Here is a 20,409-nt window from a genome sequence, read left to right as displayed (position 1 = left end):
CCACAAAATAAATAGGATACAATAAGTAAAAATGAAATTATTTATTTCTCTTATAAATAAAATGAAACATGATACAATTTTTAAAATCCACAGAAAGTATAAATTATTTACTCAGAGAAAAACAAAAACAACCCAAGGAAAACATCATCACTTTTCCTTAGAGACATAATTTAATATTACAAGACAATTGGCTCAGTTAGAAAGAGACTAATAACAAATAGGCAAAAGTCAAACTCCTGCCAGGATGAAGCTCTGAGAGAGATACGGTTCTCATCTTCCAGTTACAAAAGCATTGAACTGAACATATACCACAGTATTCAAAGGGCATTCGAGAAAGGATGTGGTCAAACAGAGGTAAGTACAAATACAAGATAAAGGATAGTGAACTCACACTTACATAGATAATAATTGGCAAATAGAACATGTTTAGGGCACAGACATGACAAGGTATATTCCTGTCCCCTGGTTTTTGTATGAATACTCTCTGACTCCTGCCTAGTTTCAGTCATAAAGCACAGCCACTGATCCTATGCAGTAAAGAAGTTTTACTTTTCAGGGATGATTACCCAGTAACCAGTACCTTGTTAAATACCTACAATACGGGCAGAAAGAATGTAAAGCATTGGTAAGTCACTGACAGATCAAAAACTCTTCCCAAAGACAGACCACTATACAGAAAACAGGACAGTGAAAGACCTAAGCCCTTGGCTTTTAGCAAAACTGCTGAACACAGTGGAGACGAAAACTTTTCCTTCCCCGCCCAAAAAAAATACTCCTGCCCTACATGGAGGGAGTAGAAGAATGGGCCCCAATCCTGCAATGTAATCAGGGAGGCCCTACATAGGTTCATGAGATTCTTCACACCAATTCAGCTGCCAGACTTGGTGCCTGAATAAATAAAAACCAGCAAAGATAACACTGCTAATGTCTTGGTCTGTTTTACCTGCAGCTCTCCCTTCATAAAGCTACCATGCAATTCTTAAAAGTAACTTTATTGAGTCTCTTACAAAGTTCCACAAGGAAAGGAAATATTTTTCTTCCTAATGCCAAAATGAGCAGACTAATCTATTTGTGATCATCACCAAGTTAATTACAATATGGTTAGCTCCATGAGATGATCTAAGAAGGACAATAAGACAGTATCAGAAGACACTCCTCCAGGAGAAAAAAACACACACAGAGCCTTCTACACCTAATGCTCTAACCCTTACGGGACACACGAATTCTGAGAACAGGGAAAGCAGACCCTATAGGAAATGTAAAAATAAATAGGATATGCAGACAATAAATTTCACCAACATCAACAATGTTAAGCACTATGTATCAGAACGTAATTCTTGCTATTTTGAAGACACTATACAGTCATGGTAAAGGAGATCTGTAAGCTACAAGATAGTATCTTGAACAAATATGACAGTGCTCTTCCACAGACTGCTACTGACCACTGCTAAGATGGGATTTGGAGCTAGATGGACCTTTACACTTCTCCAGTATAACCACTACTTCGTTCCCACTTTCACAGAAGCGTGTCTGCTACCTATCCAGTTTAAAACAACAGCAGCCACTCCCAGGCCATGCCACAAACAGGCAATCCACGCATACATTACGGAGTGCTGCATGCTCTGGCATTGGCTACCGGGAGCAGACCCAGCAGATGGACATCCCTCTCCCTCTTCTGCACAGCAAGCTCTGGACACAAACATTGCTGCACATACATAGCTCAGTTCTCATCTGAGCATGCAGTAGCTTAAGACAAGGCCAATATTAGAGCTGCTGCTCATAAAACTACTGCCTCAGTAACAAAGTACAAGAAAGCAGCAGAACAGCCAGGCCAACTGCTGGTCAATCCTCCCATGCCATGTCTATACTACCATAGCTTTCTGTTCCAGAGTAAACTGCTACTTTAATCAGATACATCCCATCTAAGTTTATTTAACAAACAAAAACCTACAAATCTGCAGTGAAGGAAGATTATTCCTCCCTCTCTTGTGAGAGAAGGACAACTTTAAATTATCTTTTCCAACACAAACCTAAAAGGTCACCGCTGCTGATCTAATAAAAGCAACATGCAGAGCTCACATCTTTCAGAGCTGGCATCTCATTATGTGCAGAGGTCTTGTGCACTATTTAAGTCTGTGTAGAGGATTTATTTCCCAGTCTTTGCAGGAGAGATGACAATGAATTCTATTCATAAACAGTGAAGATCTACTCAAGAAGTCACTATTTCAAGTCTGTAGAAGGGGATGACAGTTGCATGTTCGGTAAGAAGTACAATACAGTTAAAATATGAGAGAATTTGGATTGTATTCAGTGATCAAAGTTTATTTTTAAAATTATTGCAGCTCAGCTAAGAGCTAAAAACAAAACAAGAATAAGGATTTTCTAGCTGTTCTGAAACACTTTCATCCTCTTATACCTTCAAAGAGGGCCAATACTTCCCCATAAAACAACAGAGGAGCCAAAAACTTCTACAAACATTCCACCAGTAACTAAGAAATGTTACAAACAACTGCCCCACCAGATACTTTTTTTTTTCATATTGAAGTACATCTTCAAAGAAGGAAAACCTGTTTACATCGAGGACTTTCTTTATCCTTATTGCAAGAAATGAAATAAAGACACTCATTTACATTACAATCATGAAAATAAGGAGCTTACCTCTCAGCACGAAGGGCACCACTGTAGTAAGGGTGATCCCACGGCATCAGCTTCTGAAAGAGAATTCCAGCTTATAATTACAACAATGGACAACAAGTGAAACCAAAGTAAAGGTTTTGTTTCCTTTGAGTATTTTTGCAGTTTCGACCATCCACAGAGCTTTAAAACATAATGGGAAGCATTCAGTGCTAAAAACATCATCAGAAATAGCATCATGTATCATAACTTGAAACCTTTTATTTTTAACATTTGCTTGAAGATGGTCCTTCTTGTTCAAATATATCATGGGACTTCACACCAGATTTCAAGAAATACACTCAAATAAAAAGATAAACCTAGCTATGTACAGAATTAGATTACATACAACACAGTATGCAAACTGGACATGCATCTAACCTAAAGTACAGCCTTTATTTTTCAGAGTCACTTAACCAGAACAGAAAGTGGTGAAAGTGTATATAACTTTGTTTTGAATTATCTCACACTCAACACCTGGTTTTAATACAAATAGCTAAGCAGTCAAAAAGAATTTGAAGCCAGAAGACAAAAAGTTTCTCTTTAATTACACTACATGTTGTACACTAAAATAAAGATAATTCTTCTTGCAGAACAAGGTTAGCTTATACTATATTTTTTAAAAAGAAACAAAACAGAAAAACACACATGAAAATTTGACTTACTGAATTCTGGGGGTTGAGCTTCATTTTCATCTTTGTCATCATTTCAAAATCTTTTTGAGTTCTGAAAAATATTTTTTATTATGAAAGTAATAATGAAATATTTTTGAGCAATGAAATACAGTACACAATAATATTCTGTCCTAAGAAAATGCCAATCTTCTAAGATTGATAGTTCTCTATAAAATGGCAGGCCCATATACTACAGTAAAAGAACTTTTCCATTCTGCTTCTGTCATTCAGGTACCTTCAAATCAAGTACCTCTTACTCTGGTTGTACGCCTTTAAAGCACTTTATTTCTTACAACACACCCCATTTATATACAGTGATGAAACTGGTTTGTGCTGTGTGGAACTAAGGGAGGCAAGAAGGACAAACAGGGGAATTTGCTTATAGATGTAAAACACAGAGTTGTGACTATGGTGAGAAGACCAGGAGAGGTGTTCTTCACTTAAGCTTGGTCTTGTTTGCTGTTGCCTGCGTTTCTTGGCACATCACTTGCTGCATTCAGTCCTGGGTGTTCTCTGATCACAGACACAGAACTTATTCTAAATCAATAGCTCCCCTAAAAAGTCCGAGAGAGTCTTGCTTTTTGTTTCATCAGAGCATATAATAAGCCACACTGACTGACTTAGTGCACAAGTCCCTCTGTTCTTGAAATAAAGAGTATAGTTAGAAAAACAACTTAGTGAAAAAGACATACCTTTTAGACAACTGGTCAGAAAGCTTCTCCAAAAACTGTCTTACTGTCTCTAGAAGTAAAATTGGGGGTGGGAGGATTAAGAAAGTGATTTCTTCCCTTAAAAGATGTTACGCTTACATTAAAACATTCCAAACAAAACAAGCTCCCTTAGAACAACAAACTACTCCACTGACCACTGTGCCATCATTTCAAGAGAATTTAGTACTGCATTTACTTTGTTACATGCTGGGATAATGGCAACTTCATCATCTATGGAGTCAGCATTGATTCTGAACAAAAATACTAGCTCCTACTCAATAAGTACTGCCATTTATAGAAAGCATGAGTACTGCATACAGCAAAAATGTAACTGCAATAAGATACTTCACTGGAAGAACTATGTGCAAACTCAGCAGAAGAAACTAACAACTTTTAACCTCATACCTAACACAGTGCATTGAATTTCTCAGTATGTCCTTCCACACATGCCTTATACCTGGATTTCTGGCCATGGTTCCCTGAAGAGCCCTGTGAGAAAAGGTGTCATACCCAACCAATTGTGCCAGACTGTTTCGGCTAGCAAGCAATTCTTCTAAACGACTCAACTGCTCAGCATTTGGGTAAAGAAAAATCTTGTAAGCAGCTTCTCGCACCTAAAACAAAAAAAAAAAAAATTAAAAGGTCACATTACTACAGTACACTGGCATTACAGTGATCTGGCATTACAGCTGTATTTCACTGATATTGTTGGGAAAAGGCCTGAAGCCTTTTAACAATGGTAATTATGACTGCCTGACAATTACAGCTCTCTTACCCATTAAAGATGGAATGAGGAAATGCAATGAGACAACATAACAGATCAAGACTGCCAGAAAGGGTCCTGTTCTCTACTCCTGTCAACGGTTCCCTCTCTGCTCACTGCCTTCCTCCTTCTGCCAACATTTGTGCTTCTCAGACCACTCTGCGGGCTGTCTTAACTCAGTAAAGCTACTGAAAATAAACCCAGAAAAAAGCCAAATTGTTCTCTGCACGTCAATTAAGCTATCTTATAGAAGGATCTGACAAGAACCAGAGACAGGGTCAGGGGAGAGAAAAAAAGAGGAAGAGAAAAGCCTTATTTCTTTTGAAGTAGCAAGCTATTAGTCTGCCCATCTGCCCACAGACAATCAGTCTTTCTCCTACTTTTGATTTGTTTGGGTTTTTTCATAACTCTCAAAAAAAAAAAATCACCTCAAGCCTCAGAAAATTTAGTAAAATGCTTTTTATGTTTCAAAAACCAACTGAAGATAATCTTTATTTTGTACATATAGAATAGGCTTAAGAAATCCAGCAACAACTTATGCTTCTCTTCATTTAAAATAAGCTTCTCTCTTGGATAATATATTCAACAAGAATGGAGGTCCTGTGTTTATAAAAAATATGACTATAATAATTCACAAGTCATTTTGCACCTGTTGTGTTCTACCAAGCTTTCATTTTTTAAAAAGCAAATAAAATAAGCGAGATTGTTCCCTTTCCTTGAACATGGTTCAGCAGTGTGTCTTTGCAGCAAAGGCCAACAGCATACTGAGCTCTATTAGAAAGAGTACACAGGTCCACAGACATGATTGCCTCCCTCTACTTGTTACTGTCCAGACTACATTTGGAGTACAATGTCCAGACTTAGGTTCCGCAGGACAGGAAAGACACTGGCATACTGGAGCGGGTCCAGCGTAGGGTCAACAAGATGTTTGGAGCACACAACACAGAACGGAGCCTGAAAGAGCTCGGTTTGTCCAGCCTAACTTAGCAGTAGGGCATAGAGGACACGCAGCCAGACTGTTCTTGGAGGTGCAGAGCAAGAGGAGGAAACGTAATGGACGCAAGCTAGAAGATGAAAATTCCAATTTGATATCAAGAAAAAAAAAAAAAACAGTGAGGGTGGTCAAACAGGCTGTTCAGGAATCTCCATCCTTGGAAAGTGTTCAAAACTCAACTGGACATGTTACTGAGAAACCTGATCTACTTGATCCTGCTCTGAACAGGATCAGACTCAAACCGACAAGCTCCAGAGGTCCCTTCCAACCTAAATTAGATGATTTCCAATGAGCCTCTCCAAAGATCTGACTCCGAGAACTGCATTCTTTAATTGATACATTACTCATAGCTTCAGTAGCAATTCTACAGATCACACTATTTTCAGGACAAGAGTTTATAGATGACATGCAGTATTATTCCTTTATTTACATTCTATCAGTGTCATAATTTAATTCATTTTTAATTTCTTACAGAAAATAAATATTACAGCTTGGGTTCTACCACAATAAGCTTTTCTCTTTTTCATGACAAACAAGATTTCAAAGTCACCTCGATTATTTAACTATATAGAAAGTGAAAACAGAACACTTGTAATACACTGCTGATCCTGCAGTCATATCTAAAAGACTAAGGAACCACTGTCACATTTCAAAGAGTCTAAGTTAATTTTCAATTTATAAACAAACTCTAAAGGAATTTTTAGAAAAGCATCACTAGCAATAATTAAAATAGTATTATTCAGGATAATTCAGGTTAGATGAGACCTCAGGAGGTCTCTAATCCAACCTCCTGCACAAAGAGGGTCAGCTATGAGCTAAGATCAAGTTGCACAAAGCTTTTTCCAGCCAGGCATTGAAACCCTGCACAGATGGGAGAGATAGCATGACCAACCTCTCACCTCTTGAGTGTCATCATCAGGAAAAACTTCTCCAACTGGCATTTCTTACTTCAACTTGTGCCTGTTGCCACTTGTCCTGTCACGCACCACTCTGAAAAGACTGGCTCTATCTTCTCCATGATACCCTTGTAGATACTGGCAGGCTGCTGTCAGGGTCGCCCCAAAGCCACTTCTGCTACAGGGTGAAAAAGCCCAGATCCCTCAGTCTCTCCTCACAACACAAGCACTCCAGTTCCTGGCCATCTTGGTGGCCTCTGCTGAAGTCACTCCTGAAGAGTGACAAGTAAAGAGCTATAATTTCTTCCCTCAGTCTCTAGCTGTGGCCCTGTTCATGCAGTGCAGGATGCTGTTGGTCTTCTTTTCTGCCAGGGTCACTGCTGGCTCATGCTCAGCTTGTTGCTCAACAACTCTCTGGGCCTTTTCAACAGATCAGACCCAGCCAGGCAGTCCCAGCCTGTACTATTGCCAGGAATTCTCCCTTTCCAGATGCAGGACTTCGCATTTGTCCTTCTTCAATTACATAAGGTTCCCACTGGACCACTCCCTCAGCTTCTAGGCCACTCAATGTCAGTCCTGTCCTTCAGTGTATCACTGTTCCTTCCGATTTGCTATCACCTGCAAATCTAATAGGCAAGGACACTGTCACTTCCTCTAGGTCATTGATAAAGATGTCAAACAGAAAACGTTCCAGGACAGATCCCTACAACACTATTCCATTACCAGCCTTCCAGTAGAGTACAACACTTCAATCACTACTAAGTCTGATCATGAAATGAGGTTTTTTACCCATCTGGTTGTCCATCAATCCAGACTGTAATCGCCTAACTTGTGTTGCTCCATAACCTTCATAGGGATCAAAGTAAAGCTAAATTGCTTGTAGTTTCCCAATTTGTGGGTTTTGGGCCTTTCTGAAGGTGCGTGGAACATATTATTTCCACCAGTCATTGGGGTTCTTCCCTGATCTTCACAGCCTACCAAAGATGGCAAGCCTTTCAGGGACAATAGCCAGGTCTCCCCAGACCCTTGGATGCAGTCCATCTGGTCCCAACAACTTGTACAGGTTGAGTTCTCTGAAGTAATCCCAAACTGGATCCTCATCTACTGCTGGTTGTTTGTCTCTTTGAACCCCTTCACTAAGCACAGTGGCCCAGAAGTCACTGGTGAACACTGAGGCAAAAAAAAAAGCGTTCAGCATCTCAGCCTTATCCATGACTGCTGCCACTAAATCACCCAATTTACTCAGCACTGAGCCCATCTTTTCCTTGTGCAGCCTTTTAGTACTAATGCAGCAGTATTTGCTCTTCTTGTTGCCTTTGATGCACCTTGCAAATCTCAACTGCAGTTGAGCTCCGGTCTTCCTGACATCATCCTCACACATACAGGCAATTATTTCTAAACTCCTCCCTTGTATCCTGTACTTGCTTCCACCTCAAGTCTGCTACCTTTTGGAAATGAAGCTTTGTCATGAGTTCCTTGCTTGCCAGGCCTGGTTCCTGATACATCCGCTTGGCCTTCTAAGGATCGGGATGCACTGATACTGAGTATCTTAGTATCCTCATGTGCTTGAAGGATGCTTCCTTTAAAGAACTGACGGCTTTCTTGAGCTCCTTTACCCTTTAGAGCTGCATCCCATGGGATCCCACCTCCCGGTTTACTGAATAAGCTCAAGTCTGCTTGCCAGAAATCCAGGGTCTACATTCTGCCCCTCTTCTTCCTCAACCCATTCAGGATCTTCACCATTATTTCATAGCCACTAGCTGCCACCAATTATTATGTTCTAAAACAGTTCTTCCTTGTTAGTCATAACATCATAATCATAAACCATATGCATCTGCCTCAATAACAAGTAAAATAACTGATATGCACTTTTGTTATAGTGTATGCCAAAGCAAACTCAGGGAATACGCACCAGATCATCGGGACAATCAGCGTGCAGACCAGCAACTTGTAAGTAATTGCCTTCAGCTGTAAAATTATACCGAATATGCTCTGGCAAAACATGTTTGTCAATCTTGTTGGGAAGGTGAGTTCCTGTCAGAAATTCATTACATAAATCCAATATTCTGACGTTGAGGTTGACTGCCTTTTTACGCTGTAAGAAAAATAAAGTACAAAATACATAGTATCTTCAGACACTGTATAAGAAGAACTCAAAGTTTCTAAAACCTTAAAGGACTTTTCCAGAAATGAAGCAGAAAATACAACATTTAAGATTAGACATAGAGCATCAACAAAATCCTAATGTAGGGCTGAAGTCAACAAGTACAGATCTATTATTTCATAAAGGATTGAAATTTGAAAGAAAATGCCTATGTTTCTGCAGTAAGAAAATATGCAGTGGTGTTTAAGTAGAATTTACATAAGCGTTTCTACCTGCTTCGAAAGCCGTTATAAAACTATGCCTAATATGATTGCTATGTAAAACAGAGGAGAAAAAAAGAAGCGTCACTGAGACAGATAAATCCTACTAGCATCCTGAAATAGATAAGAATTACAGTTTGCTTGTTACTGTTTGTATTGCACTATTTTCTGGAGAATGTAAGGCACTTATGGTATTTCAACCTTTCCCTGAGGAGTTTATGATTTAGGGTTTTATCACCATCATTACAGTATTTCACACATTTAATCTTACTGTAAGATTTGCTTCAGTGAACTTGCTCATGTTAGTAGAGTATGCTCTCTATTGTCCGTGGGTGGGTTCACAGCTCAAAAGAAAAGCCTGAGGGTGTGCATACAACATACTTGTAAAGTCCAAAGAATGACAGAACCTGTCAATCTCTGTCCTCCCATTCCACCCTTACTCTAAAATACATCTTTTGAGTTTTATTTTTAAAAACAGAAATTCTTTATAGCAGAAGTAAATTTCAACTTACAACAGTGAAGGATTTCTAAAGTCTGAAATGAGAATTGAAAAGAAACCCAGAGCAGCAAGCAATAGAAGAAAAGTGGAACAGGCAGGGGAGGAAGAGGAAAATGTGCAAAAATAAGGGACAAGTAAAATTGGAACTGAAAGGGGATGAAGCAGCGTAGAGCCAATAGTCAAAAATAAAATCCTGAGTCCAAGTTTCAGAGCTGTTCTTTATACAAAGTAATTGTAAAAATATATTATAGAAGCATTTTCCAGGTCACAAACCACCATCACAACCATGATCTTCCAAGCAACTTCATAAAAGAGCCTTTGTACAGGTCTTTTGAGGTGGAGGGGATGACTCAGATAAAGAAGGTATTAACTTTATACAGGGACATGAGCTATGAACAGACACCCAACAGAGCATCCATACCACAAAGCATGGTGAAAGCTGATGGATTTGGCAAATCCAACACTAACTACTGCAAAAGCATGTAAAATCTCCAACAGAGGTAATCAGACCATGCCCAGACATTCAATTTTGAACAAGACTTACAACTTCTGGTTATGTGAGCACCAAAAGAAAGCCTGGACACACAACTGATCCCTTCTAGAACGCTCTACTTGATTAACGTGTCATCACAGTGCAGAGGGTGCTGCTTTTCCCCCTCTGTAAATAGGTTGTTCAGACAGCTAAGCAGCTATTTTAAATATCTGATGCAGACACCAATCAAAGAAAGCAGGATCCCAGGTCTTGCTTGTAACTCCTCAGAACAGACAAAGGAATGATGAGGGCCAAACTGGGAAGAACAGCCAACTAACATCTACAACAACATTAAAAAACACACTTTAGAAGTGACTTATAATAGACAAGATTAATCACTTCTCAGAAGACAAAATTCCACAGGGGACAATGGGAATCTTGGAGGACAAACTGGCCCAGAATCACGTGATTCATGTTCCACATGTTTCATTATCTGGTCTTTGGTAGTCAGGCAAATTTCTGTTTATATATTGTAGCCAAAAATTACCTTTTCTTCATCCAAATGAATGCCACTGATCTCAAAATCAAACATAAAAAGTTCTGCCACTCGCCTAAAAATACAGTAAATCCCCGTTAAAACAGCCTCATTTGATAGTAAGCATAATTTCTTAACAGATTTTCCCCTTAGTAGTTATTTAGATTTCAAGTCTTTTACACAGAATAACAACACAGTTATACGAGTATTGTTATTATGGACACAGACTTCCTGTGGTTTAGGTCCTTAACAGTTTGCTCAGTGGAACAGGATTTTTTCTTTGTAGTTATTTTAGTCATCTGCATTGAAAATATCCTTCAAAATAATTCTACTACATAAGTCTAGATGTTTAAACAATTTGTGGAAATTACCATTTTGACACTTCATTTATATTAACAGATCAGAAAAAGACCTCTTCAAATCTAACATCCTTGATTGTGGGGAAAGAAGAAAGATGGAAGTAACTTACTCAACCATTAAACTTGTCTAACTATGTCAGCAAACAAATAATTCAAAACTGTATCTGAATAAGCAGCTAATAAAACATTTTACAGCAATGATAAAGGTTTAGATAAATATACTGATAATCTGATTTTGAAAGATATAGATTTCTATAAACTGAAATCATTATAGTCTGTTCCCTACTTTTATTGCTAAAAACACTGATATATACACCACAGTACAGCACCTCATTTTAATCAAAATGGTATTACTGAAGAAAAGCTTACATTCTCATTTTTTTGTTTTTGCAGATCTCAATTATTCAGCTTAAATATATCTTGTGCTCTACAGTCACAGAGACATCCTCCAACACTACACAACTACAAACTTCCTAACTCCTGTGGAGGTAACTTAGTAGTGACTAATAAATTAGTAACATAGATGTGGTATGTTTTCCAGTTGTATTATTTAACAAAACACAAAACATAAGCACAATAAGGAATGATATACACTATCTAAAAATCTAAATCTAAAAGCATTAATAAGTACCTGGTTTCTGGATCTAGGGAACGCATAACAATTTCATCAGCTAGCAGACGTCTCAAACTCTGACACAGTTCAACATCTGTATTTAATCTGGAAAGATACAGAGTAAAAGAATCCCGCATTAGCAACAAACACTAATATTTCGGTCTCTTGGTATTACTCAAAGGCAGAGCTTAGTACTCAATGGAGCAACATTAAAACCCAAGGACTGTATTTTCAAAATACTTTGTTTCACAACCACACTTAAAAACTAAAAAATCTGTATACAAAAGATGTGCAGACAAACTGGCATGGAAACAGGTCTTGTGTATCCAATAGGAAAATACTTCTGGATGGCATTTTGTGGCAAATACAAGCAAGTCTAAGACTGACAGCTTATTTTTTATGCACAAAGATAATCACGGGGAGAGGATACAGGTAGGAAAATTGTTTTCTAATCCTTATTTTGAAAGGACTCCATTAAAGGAAAATCTGTGCTCAAGTCTGCCATCAAATAAATGTGCTGCCGGCTGCCGCTGAAATAGACTAAGATCTTACTATCCCCAAAACATTTCCAGACACTCATCACTGTCCCTGTGCCAGTTAATACTATGTCCATCAGGTTTTTTGGCATAACTACAAGCACGTATGTCAACCTGGATTATTGGGTGGGAATCACAGTGGGGAATAAAACACGCATATACATCAGCATAATTGCAGTGGGCAGCAGCCCCCAGTCTGACAGTCCTGCACGCTAACTTCTTAAATCAGCTGAGGTGCAGGAAGCCTCTGCAGCCCCATTTGTAAAATGACTTAATAATTACCAATACCCAATTCAGACACAGAAGACGACATTGCATCATGCCTGTACTTCAGAAAAGGCTCTGTACAGAAGGTGCTAAAGAAGCAGCCCAGCACCTGTCAGAGTGGCTAAAAGCAGATATGTACTGTTAGTAGTTCCCAAGAAATATGATTTGCCCATGAAAGCGAACATTCAACAATAGCTAGTTTTGAGCATTTACAACAGTTTATGAACCTCTCCAGTTAATTTGTGAATACTTTCTTCTTTCTACAAATTTTAAATCTGAAGCGGTATTCAGATATTAAAGTCATATTGTTATATATGCTGTGCTCAATCTAAGTCTTGAAAAATCCAGTTTCAAGTGAAACGTTTCCAAACACGCTGGCAAGACCAAAGCAACAGTTTCTGCTGAATTTAATCTTAAAATTCTCTTTTTAGCCAGCCATGTTAGTCACAAGGCTTACTAAACAAACTGACGCACTGCTGTCCTCCTCCAAGTACAAAAGGCTTCAATGCCTCTGCAACTTACTGTGGGACATCTGGTCAACTTATCACTGCCTCCACTGTTATTAGGAACCCTGAGGGAAGCAGCAGACTCTGGGTCACCTTCACAGTACTGCTTGGTAAAGCTTTCACTTAAGAAGGCTACTTCTGAATGCCACAGGAAGATACTTGAAAGGACACTGTATTTGGAAAGATTATCCCTTTCCACTTTCTCAGTAGCAAGACCAGAAGAGAAGCAAATCAATTCACTGTACTCAAGGGCCACAGAAGTAACTTTCAGGATTTAGGTTTTAAGATATTATTAACAAAAACCAAAACAAAACAAAAACCCCAGGACCTGAAGAAGACCCAAACTTCAGAAACAGAAGTCTTTCAGGACTTGTTATATGAAATGGGGTTTTAAATAAAGCACAAGCATGACAGGGTAGACCAGGCATGTATCACAGACCTAGACAGACACATTCTCAAACAATCCTTTTAACAGGAGACTATGCTTTCCTCTTTCACATATCTCACTCATTGGCTGAAATTCAAGGGGTCAGCAAACTACAAGAAAGTGCTGCGAAATATAACAGCTTAAATCTTAAAAACAAATTAGCATTAGTACATATGCTTCACAGCAGCTAGTTAACTGTCACAAGTCCTAAAAAAATGTAGCTTTGAATCTTTGATGGGTTTCAGTGACATGGAGTCCATTAGTTGATAACTTAAAAACTGTTCAGAACATAAATTGAAACTATAATAGAATAATCTTTCATGAGATATTGTAACAACACTAAATCCTTAAATATCTCTAACAACAACAGTGACACTTTGTTCTCACGTGCGAATCTTTCACACATTTTTTTTGTTGATTGCTGTTTTCATAGATGATCATACAGTAATTTTTAAAGATGCATATGGAAATAGAAAAGAAAAAAAAAAAGAAGAAAACATACTTCTCTACCACAGTACCAATGTTCCTGCAAGCTTCTTCAGCAGCCTCTCTGAATGCAAAGTCAGGATGGGCAATTTTCACAAAATCAGCCTGTCATAGTAGAAGAAAAGAGTGAGGCAAAAAGACAAATAAAAAAATCTTGAATTATAAACAAAGTTGCACTCAACTAGTTCCATTTACATTAACATTTATTTCTACAGCTCTGTGCAATCTATTTGCAGAATTTGCATTTTTTTTCTAAAAAATAAAGCTTATTGGAAAACTGTGCTGACAACTATTAAATCAGACTGTGAAGGTGTCTCTAAGAAATATCTTTAATTCATATACTTCTTGAAAACATTTTTAGTATGGTGTGTATCTTGCAGTCCTTACAACACAGGGATACTCCAATGTATTTAAATGTTATAAAATATTTTTAAAAATAAAATTCACAGTTAAGAAGAAAGCACACCACCAAATGTGCATAGAGGGTTTGTTTTCAACCCCTTTTCACACTTGTGTATAGACCATCAAGTTATACTTTGACATCATTACCTAGTAGGAAGAAATATGTTTAAAGAGAAAACCCCAAAGTTATTCCGGATTCAGAACAGGGCTTTTTATTTGACTTACTGATTCTTAGTAAGTCTCCAAATACTTAAAGGAGTTCAGAAAGCTAGAAGGATACTAAAAGGGGGCTGGGGAGCTAGGTCCTTCCATGACTGCCAGCATGATTTCAGGGAAGTTCTAGCATTGAAATGATAAAGAATTAAAGATTAGGAATACATTTAACTAAAAATTAAGAATACATTGAAGACATTCAACATGATTTTACAGAAAGTACATGAAACAAGCTTAACTTTGTTCAACAGCATGACTGCCATTTGATTGAAAACGCAATGTTACAAATCACAGAATCATTCACGTTGGAAAAGACCCCTGGGATCATCGAGTCCAACCATCAGCCCTACTCTACAAAGTTCTCCCCTACACCATATCCCCCAACATCTCATCTAAACGGCCCTTAAACACATCCAGGGATGGTGACTCCACCACCTCCCTGGGCAGCCTATTCCACTGTCTGACCACTCTTTCTGGGAAAAATTTTTTCCTAATGTCCAGTCTGAACCTCCCCTGTTGGAGCTTAAAGCCATTCCCTCTTGTTCTGTCACTAATCACCTGTGAGAAGAGACCAGCACCAGCCTCTCTACAATGTCCTTTCAGGTAGTTGCAGAGAGTGATGAGGTCTCCCCTCAGCCTTCTCTTCCTCAAACTGAACAGTCCCAGGTCCTTCAATCGCTCCTCATAGGATTTGTTCTCCAGGCCCTTCACCAGCTTCGTTGCCCTCCTCTGCACTCGCTCCAGCACCTCGATATCTCTCTCGTATTGAGGTGCCCAAAACTGGACACAATACTCCAGGTGTGGCCTCACCAGTGCAGAGTACAGGGGGACTATCACCTCACTACTTCTGCTGGTCACACTATTTTAATAAACTATTTTAATTAACTTAATGTTATACACTTAAGATTTTTACTTCTTAGAATTCCTGTTTAAAATCCTGTATAATATTGACAAAATAGGTGCTGAATCGCAGATCTCAAAATTCCTGCCAACAGATAACAATCATTAAATTGCTTCCAGACAGAGCTCTGCAAGCTCTGCATCTTTCTTTGAACATAGAAACCTGAAAATAATACATAGGAGGCAATTTTAACTCAGCAAACTGATACAAAACTATGACTACTGAATTCTGACATTAGTGTTTTAGTTAGATATTGATTAAGAGGAATTAGGCATAGTCTGTATAAAATATAAGAAACAAAAGGAGAATTAGTGACTCAACAGGGCATGTTAAGTATTTTCAGAAAAAAAAAGTGCCTGGCACAAACAATGTCTTGAATCTAGAAAAGAATAAGAAACAAGATTTGAGAACTGAAAACACACAGAGAAATTAGAATGTGAAAACCAAAGTCAAAATATTCAGTGACCTATTTATTAAGAACCGATATCGGTATAAAGGTTGGGTCTCCTTCCTTCAAACCAAGAGTGATGCTTTGATAAAAGATGTACTTCGGGCAAACAGTTTCCAGTGCACAATATAAAGTTCTCCATTAAACTTAATATTTTGTGTTACAGAATATCAGACCAAGTACTCTAATTCCGTGGACCACAGAAACTGCAATCTAGGAAATACCTGCATTTTTTCTTGTGTTAATAAAAGGCAATACTGTTTACCTTCAGCTGCTGCATTTAATATGCAATTCTTTATGGACCTTCATCTATAAACTTTTGTAACTTAAAAACATGTGTATTGCAACCCCTGCTTTAACTTTGAGACCAATCCCCTGTTTTCCATAATGTGACACTGGAAAGCTTATGTATTAATATTACATCAGGAATACAATTCTAATTTCACTGTTATTTTTCTTGTTGTGGCCTTTATACTATTTTTACACCTGTCAAAATTAACTGGACACTTTGACAGGATTTGTAGTTACCTATAATTTGGTAAAAGCCTTTGTAATTAATTTTCAATCAATTTAATTTTCTGTCAACACAAAATTTCACAGAGCTGATCTGCTGTTTACTGCAGTGTAGAAAACCATAAAAAGGAAAAACATGGTGCAAGCTTATCAAGTCAGTCAGTTTAAAAGAAATTACTTCAAGTAATAATAAAAAAAGTAACTTACCAAGTCAGCTACTCTGCACAAGCCATCTGAAAGCTGATCAAAGATCATTACGGTCTCTGGCCCAGGTGGTGTTGAACATGCCTTCTGGACTAGCTGTTCCGATTCTTGCAATGCTTTGTCCTGTGCTTCCTGAAATCCTTCTGGACAGTTCAGCTCTGGAACACCAAACAGACCCTGCAGTGCACAAACAGTGAAAACACATCATGATTACCCTTCTCGACTTCTGTCCCTTTGTTTCAGAATGGAATTATCACCACAAAATTTTACCAAAATGACCCTAGCTAGCACATTGTGACACTTCACTAAAACATTCCCACATGAATGTATTTGCAGATATAATAGTCACAAAATCAAAGACACATCACACGATAACATTTTTATTTCTCAGAGCAAAAACTCACTGAGGTTCTCTAGGCCAGGACTGTTCTCAGCAAACCTTAAGAGTTCAGTATCAAATCCTCACAAACTCTCCTCTCCCACCCCATACCTCCTATACCATCCTTTTCTGAAAGCATTTTTTATCTTGCTGCCAAAGCATGGGCACCAGATAAATCATAGGAAGTCCATTTACATTCTGAAATGAGGGAAAATCATCCCTCTGAAGCAAAAGAGACTTATCAAGGAATGTCAGGACTAAGCAGGACTGTCAAAACAGTGGATAAGTTGGCCAGCAGCTCTAGATATGAACAGATTGCAGACAATAGGACAGTTGTCTCAGGCTCATTAAATAAGCCCCAAATACTGGAACCAGATCTCAAAGGAATGATCAGCAACAACTCAAAAATTTTATGGTATGAACAGATTTATTCCTGAAGTTCTTACCAAGCCTGACCCTGTCCAACAGAGCAGGGTAAACATACTGACTTGGGCAGGGTAGACACAGACAGCAGTTATGTTCTGCATTTGTGGAAGAGAATTAAGAAGGTTCTACTGCAGATCAAACAAAATTGCTATCACTACCTGCTAGAGAAGTTCCACAATACAGACCTACAACAGTAAAAACATTTCATTTAAGATAAAACAGCATCTCTGGCAAGCAATACACTCCCTCTGCAACTGCCTAACTGCAACATGAGCATCTCCTTACCTCCTAACTGTCAGTACAAGGTACATGATTTCACACAACATCTATCCCTTCCCAAATTTAACCTCAGGATCTAAAAATCACAAGTTGGATTTGAAAATCTGCAGGCCAGACACTTTACAATGCACCTTCTGCAAACTCTTTGTTATAGCAGTCAGTTGGAGGTTTGCATGAAGCTTCCAAGTTATTTACTCAAATAAAAAGCTGCAGATTGACAGATCATCTATAAAAGTATATATTCTGAAACAAAAACATCCCCTAAAGTAATTATATGGGACATTCCGAGTTGCTATTTCCTATTGTCTTTCTGTCACTGTTGTGAAAACTGCCTTTTTTTTTTTTCCTAGTGCTCTTACTATAAGCTGGCCACCCTAAGACAGAAACTGTTTTCTCACACTTCCCATGTTTTAATTTATTATTTGGAAACAGGAACTGGACTGAAATGAACATTGAAAAAGACATTTTTATATATTTACAAGTGTATATAAACACAGGCCCACAAACATAAACATACATGTACCACACAACCCTTTCCTAATGCTTGCTGTACAAGGGACTCAAGACTGCCCCTTCACTCAGGTCCTTAGCCAGCTGAGGCAGTGTCCTGCAATGTCCCAGAAAGCTCCTGGCCTTCCTGCTGCCCTGCATCACTATTCACCCTCCCAAGTGAGCTCCTCCTCTGCATGTAGTCCTCTGTGAACAGGAGGTATCTTCTCTTATAGATCAATTAGCCACGGAGCTCCTCTTCCATATGACACCAAGCTTGACATAAAAATTAAAAAAATATTTTAAAAATGAAGCCTGGTGTAGGTCTCTGTGTTCTTTAACTGTGTGGTTGCAAACTGCAGCATTATTCTCTTTGCTTGGCCTCAGCATTTACACCCTACCTGTCACAGCCTCTTTGCAAGCCTGAAATACGCATCTCTGTTCCCAAGGAACTCTACATCGTCTCCACTGGCCAAGCAAACCCAGAACTCGTTCCCTAGACCAGGCAAATGCACAATATTTAACTGGATTATTTCCTGGAGCAAGATTTACACCAGTGTGCTTGCAGAGGCAGAAGAGCCAGAAGCAGTGTTTCCCAAACAAATGCTGGATTATAAACAGAGGTCAGATTTGCCCTCACTGAACCCCCAACAGCTTCACCAGCCTGAGCACCGTGGCTGGAATAGCTGAGTCAGCAGACTAACACCTGGACTTACAGTTGTAAGTATTGTGCATGCACTGTGCCATTGAAAGTACACATCTTATGCTGTCCAGGAACTTGCTTTGATTCCCAGGACTCTCATTAACAAACATACCTGACTCATCCTAAAAACAACTAAATGAAAAAGCCCGAGTGTCACCAACCCAGCAAAGAAATGCTTTTTTGCCACAAGCAACCAAACGCCAAGAACAATATCCATGCAAGAGGATGTCAGCAGTCTAACTGATTGTGAGGCACAGCCAACGTGCACTGGCATGACGCTGATGGATTAAAAAAGACACTGCCAGGTAAGAGCTAGGAGAGGAAGGAGTAATGCATATATATACGTATGGTCTCTATTGAGGCTCTAAGCAAATGTTTCAATAAACAAGGCCTTGATTTTCAAACTCTTGTGTGTCCAGAAGGCATAACGCTTTGGTTCATTACAACCAAAACAAACCCTTACAAACACATCACCGCCTAACCCTCCGGTAACCGTTCGGCTGTCCCTGCCACCGCGATTTAAAAGTTTTAAAATAAAAAATTACACACAAGAGAAGCCAAACGCAAGGCTGCCGGCAGCCAGGGCCGCCTCCTGCCCGCCGCAGGCCCTTCCCCTCCCGCCGCTCACCGTCTCCCTGCCCGCCGCGCTTCCGCGCAGCTGCTGCTGCTGCTGCTTCGCGTCGAAGGCGGCGCCCACCGGGCACCAGCTGGTGCTGACGGCCCGGCGGCCCGGCCCCGCCGCCCGGCCCCGCAGCGCCCGGCCCAGCGCCGCTGGCAGCGCCCGCCGGCAGCCGGCCAGCATGGCGCAGCGGGCCCCGGCAACAGGCCCCAGCGCTCCCAGCCCCGGGCTCGGCCGCGACCTCCGCGCGTCCGGGCCAGGAGAGGAGGCGGAGGCGGAGCGCCGGCGGGCACAACGCGGCGGGAGGCGGAGCTCCTTGCCCCCCGCCTGCCCTCAGCCCGCCCGCCCGCCTCCCTCGTTCCCGCCCCGGCCGTCCCGGGGCGGAGGCGGCCTCTGCGAGCGGCCGTGGCCCGGCCCGGCGCTACAGGGAAGGGGAGGGCCCGGCGGGCCGGGCCGGGCTTTGCCGCTGCCTGCGGGGGCCTGGCGGGCGCGGGCCGCGGTGAGAGGAGGGGCCTCTGCTGACTGAAATTTCTCCTACATGTTTTCCGGTTAAACCTAAGTCCACTTTAAAGTGCATTTTTTAGTCTAGATGCTTCTATGACACAAATTTATGGCCTGTGGCTTACGAGGAAAAAATCTCCTTTTACTGACAAATTCACATAACCCTTTCCTCTGTCTTGGTGGCCTAGAATCTCCCTCGCTGTAATTCAGCTGACATGAGAACTGCAGACGTTTTTCCTGAAGAAACCCACCTCACCGTGTTCATTTTGGGTCTGTGATCCATACTCGGGGCCACGTTTCCTTCCCCCCACCCCGCCCCGGCAGCGTTGGGGGCGATGGGGAGCCGGGCCTCATGCTTCTACATGACGTTTGTGCTGAATTTCATGATGCTGACCCATGTCAGCATCTCTGCTTTATTCTCTTAAGGGGAGGGAATGAGGCTTGCCAGCATTTTTTGTTATATTTTTTTGAGTTTTAGGGGGAGAGGAGAAAAAAGAAAAAAAAAATGAGAAAAATAACAGAAATCGAAGTTTTATGGCACAGGAAATATCTCTCAAT

The 20,409-nt window shown here is 40.0% G+C and overlaps 1 protein-coding gene across 3 annotated transcripts in view; it reads right to left on the bottom strand.

Annotated features, from left to right (window-relative positions):
• MIPEP (mitochondrial intermediate peptidase) overlaps positions 1-19,584 on the bottom strand; it is a 79,184-nt gene extending 59,600 nt beyond the window's left edge. The window contains exons 1-10 of one of the 3 annotated variants that reach the window (XM_074860025.1): positions 19,360-19,584; positions 16,459-16,632; positions 13,791-13,879; positions 11,571-11,657; positions 10,593-10,656; positions 8,623-8,805; positions 4,515-4,671; positions 4,040-4,088; positions 3,339-3,399; positions 2,659-2,711 (exon numbers count right to left, since the gene is read on the bottom strand). In XM_074860025.1, coding sequence (XP_074716126.1) covers positions 2,659-2,711; positions 3,339-3,399; positions 4,040-4,088; positions 4,515-4,671; positions 8,623-8,805; positions 10,593-10,656; positions 11,571-11,657; positions 13,791-13,879; positions 16,459-16,632; positions 19,360-19,533 — 1,091 coding nt within the window. In that variant the 5' untranslated portion in view covers positions 19,534-19,584. The remainder of the gene's footprint in view (positions 1-2,658; positions 2,712-3,338; positions 3,400-4,039; positions 4,089-4,514; positions 4,672-8,622; positions 8,806-10,592; positions 10,657-11,570; positions 11,658-13,790; positions 13,880-16,458; positions 16,633-19,359) is intronic. The other 2 variants (XM_074860023.1, XM_074860022.1) reach the window with 2 other exon arrangements.
• Positions 19,585-20,409: the final 825 nt, after the last annotated feature.

The sequence above is a fragment of the Strix uralensis genome, chromosome 2 (assembly GCF_047716275.1).
Source record: "Strix uralensis isolate ZFMK-TIS-50842 chromosome 2, bStrUra1, whole genome shotgun sequence".
In the NCBI taxonomy this organism is placed as follows: Eukaryota; Metazoa; Chordata; class Aves; order Strigiformes; family Strigidae; genus Strix; species Strix uralensis.
Note: the sequence above shows the minus strand (reverse complement) of the source record. Positions and strands in the feature narration are given on the sequence as shown.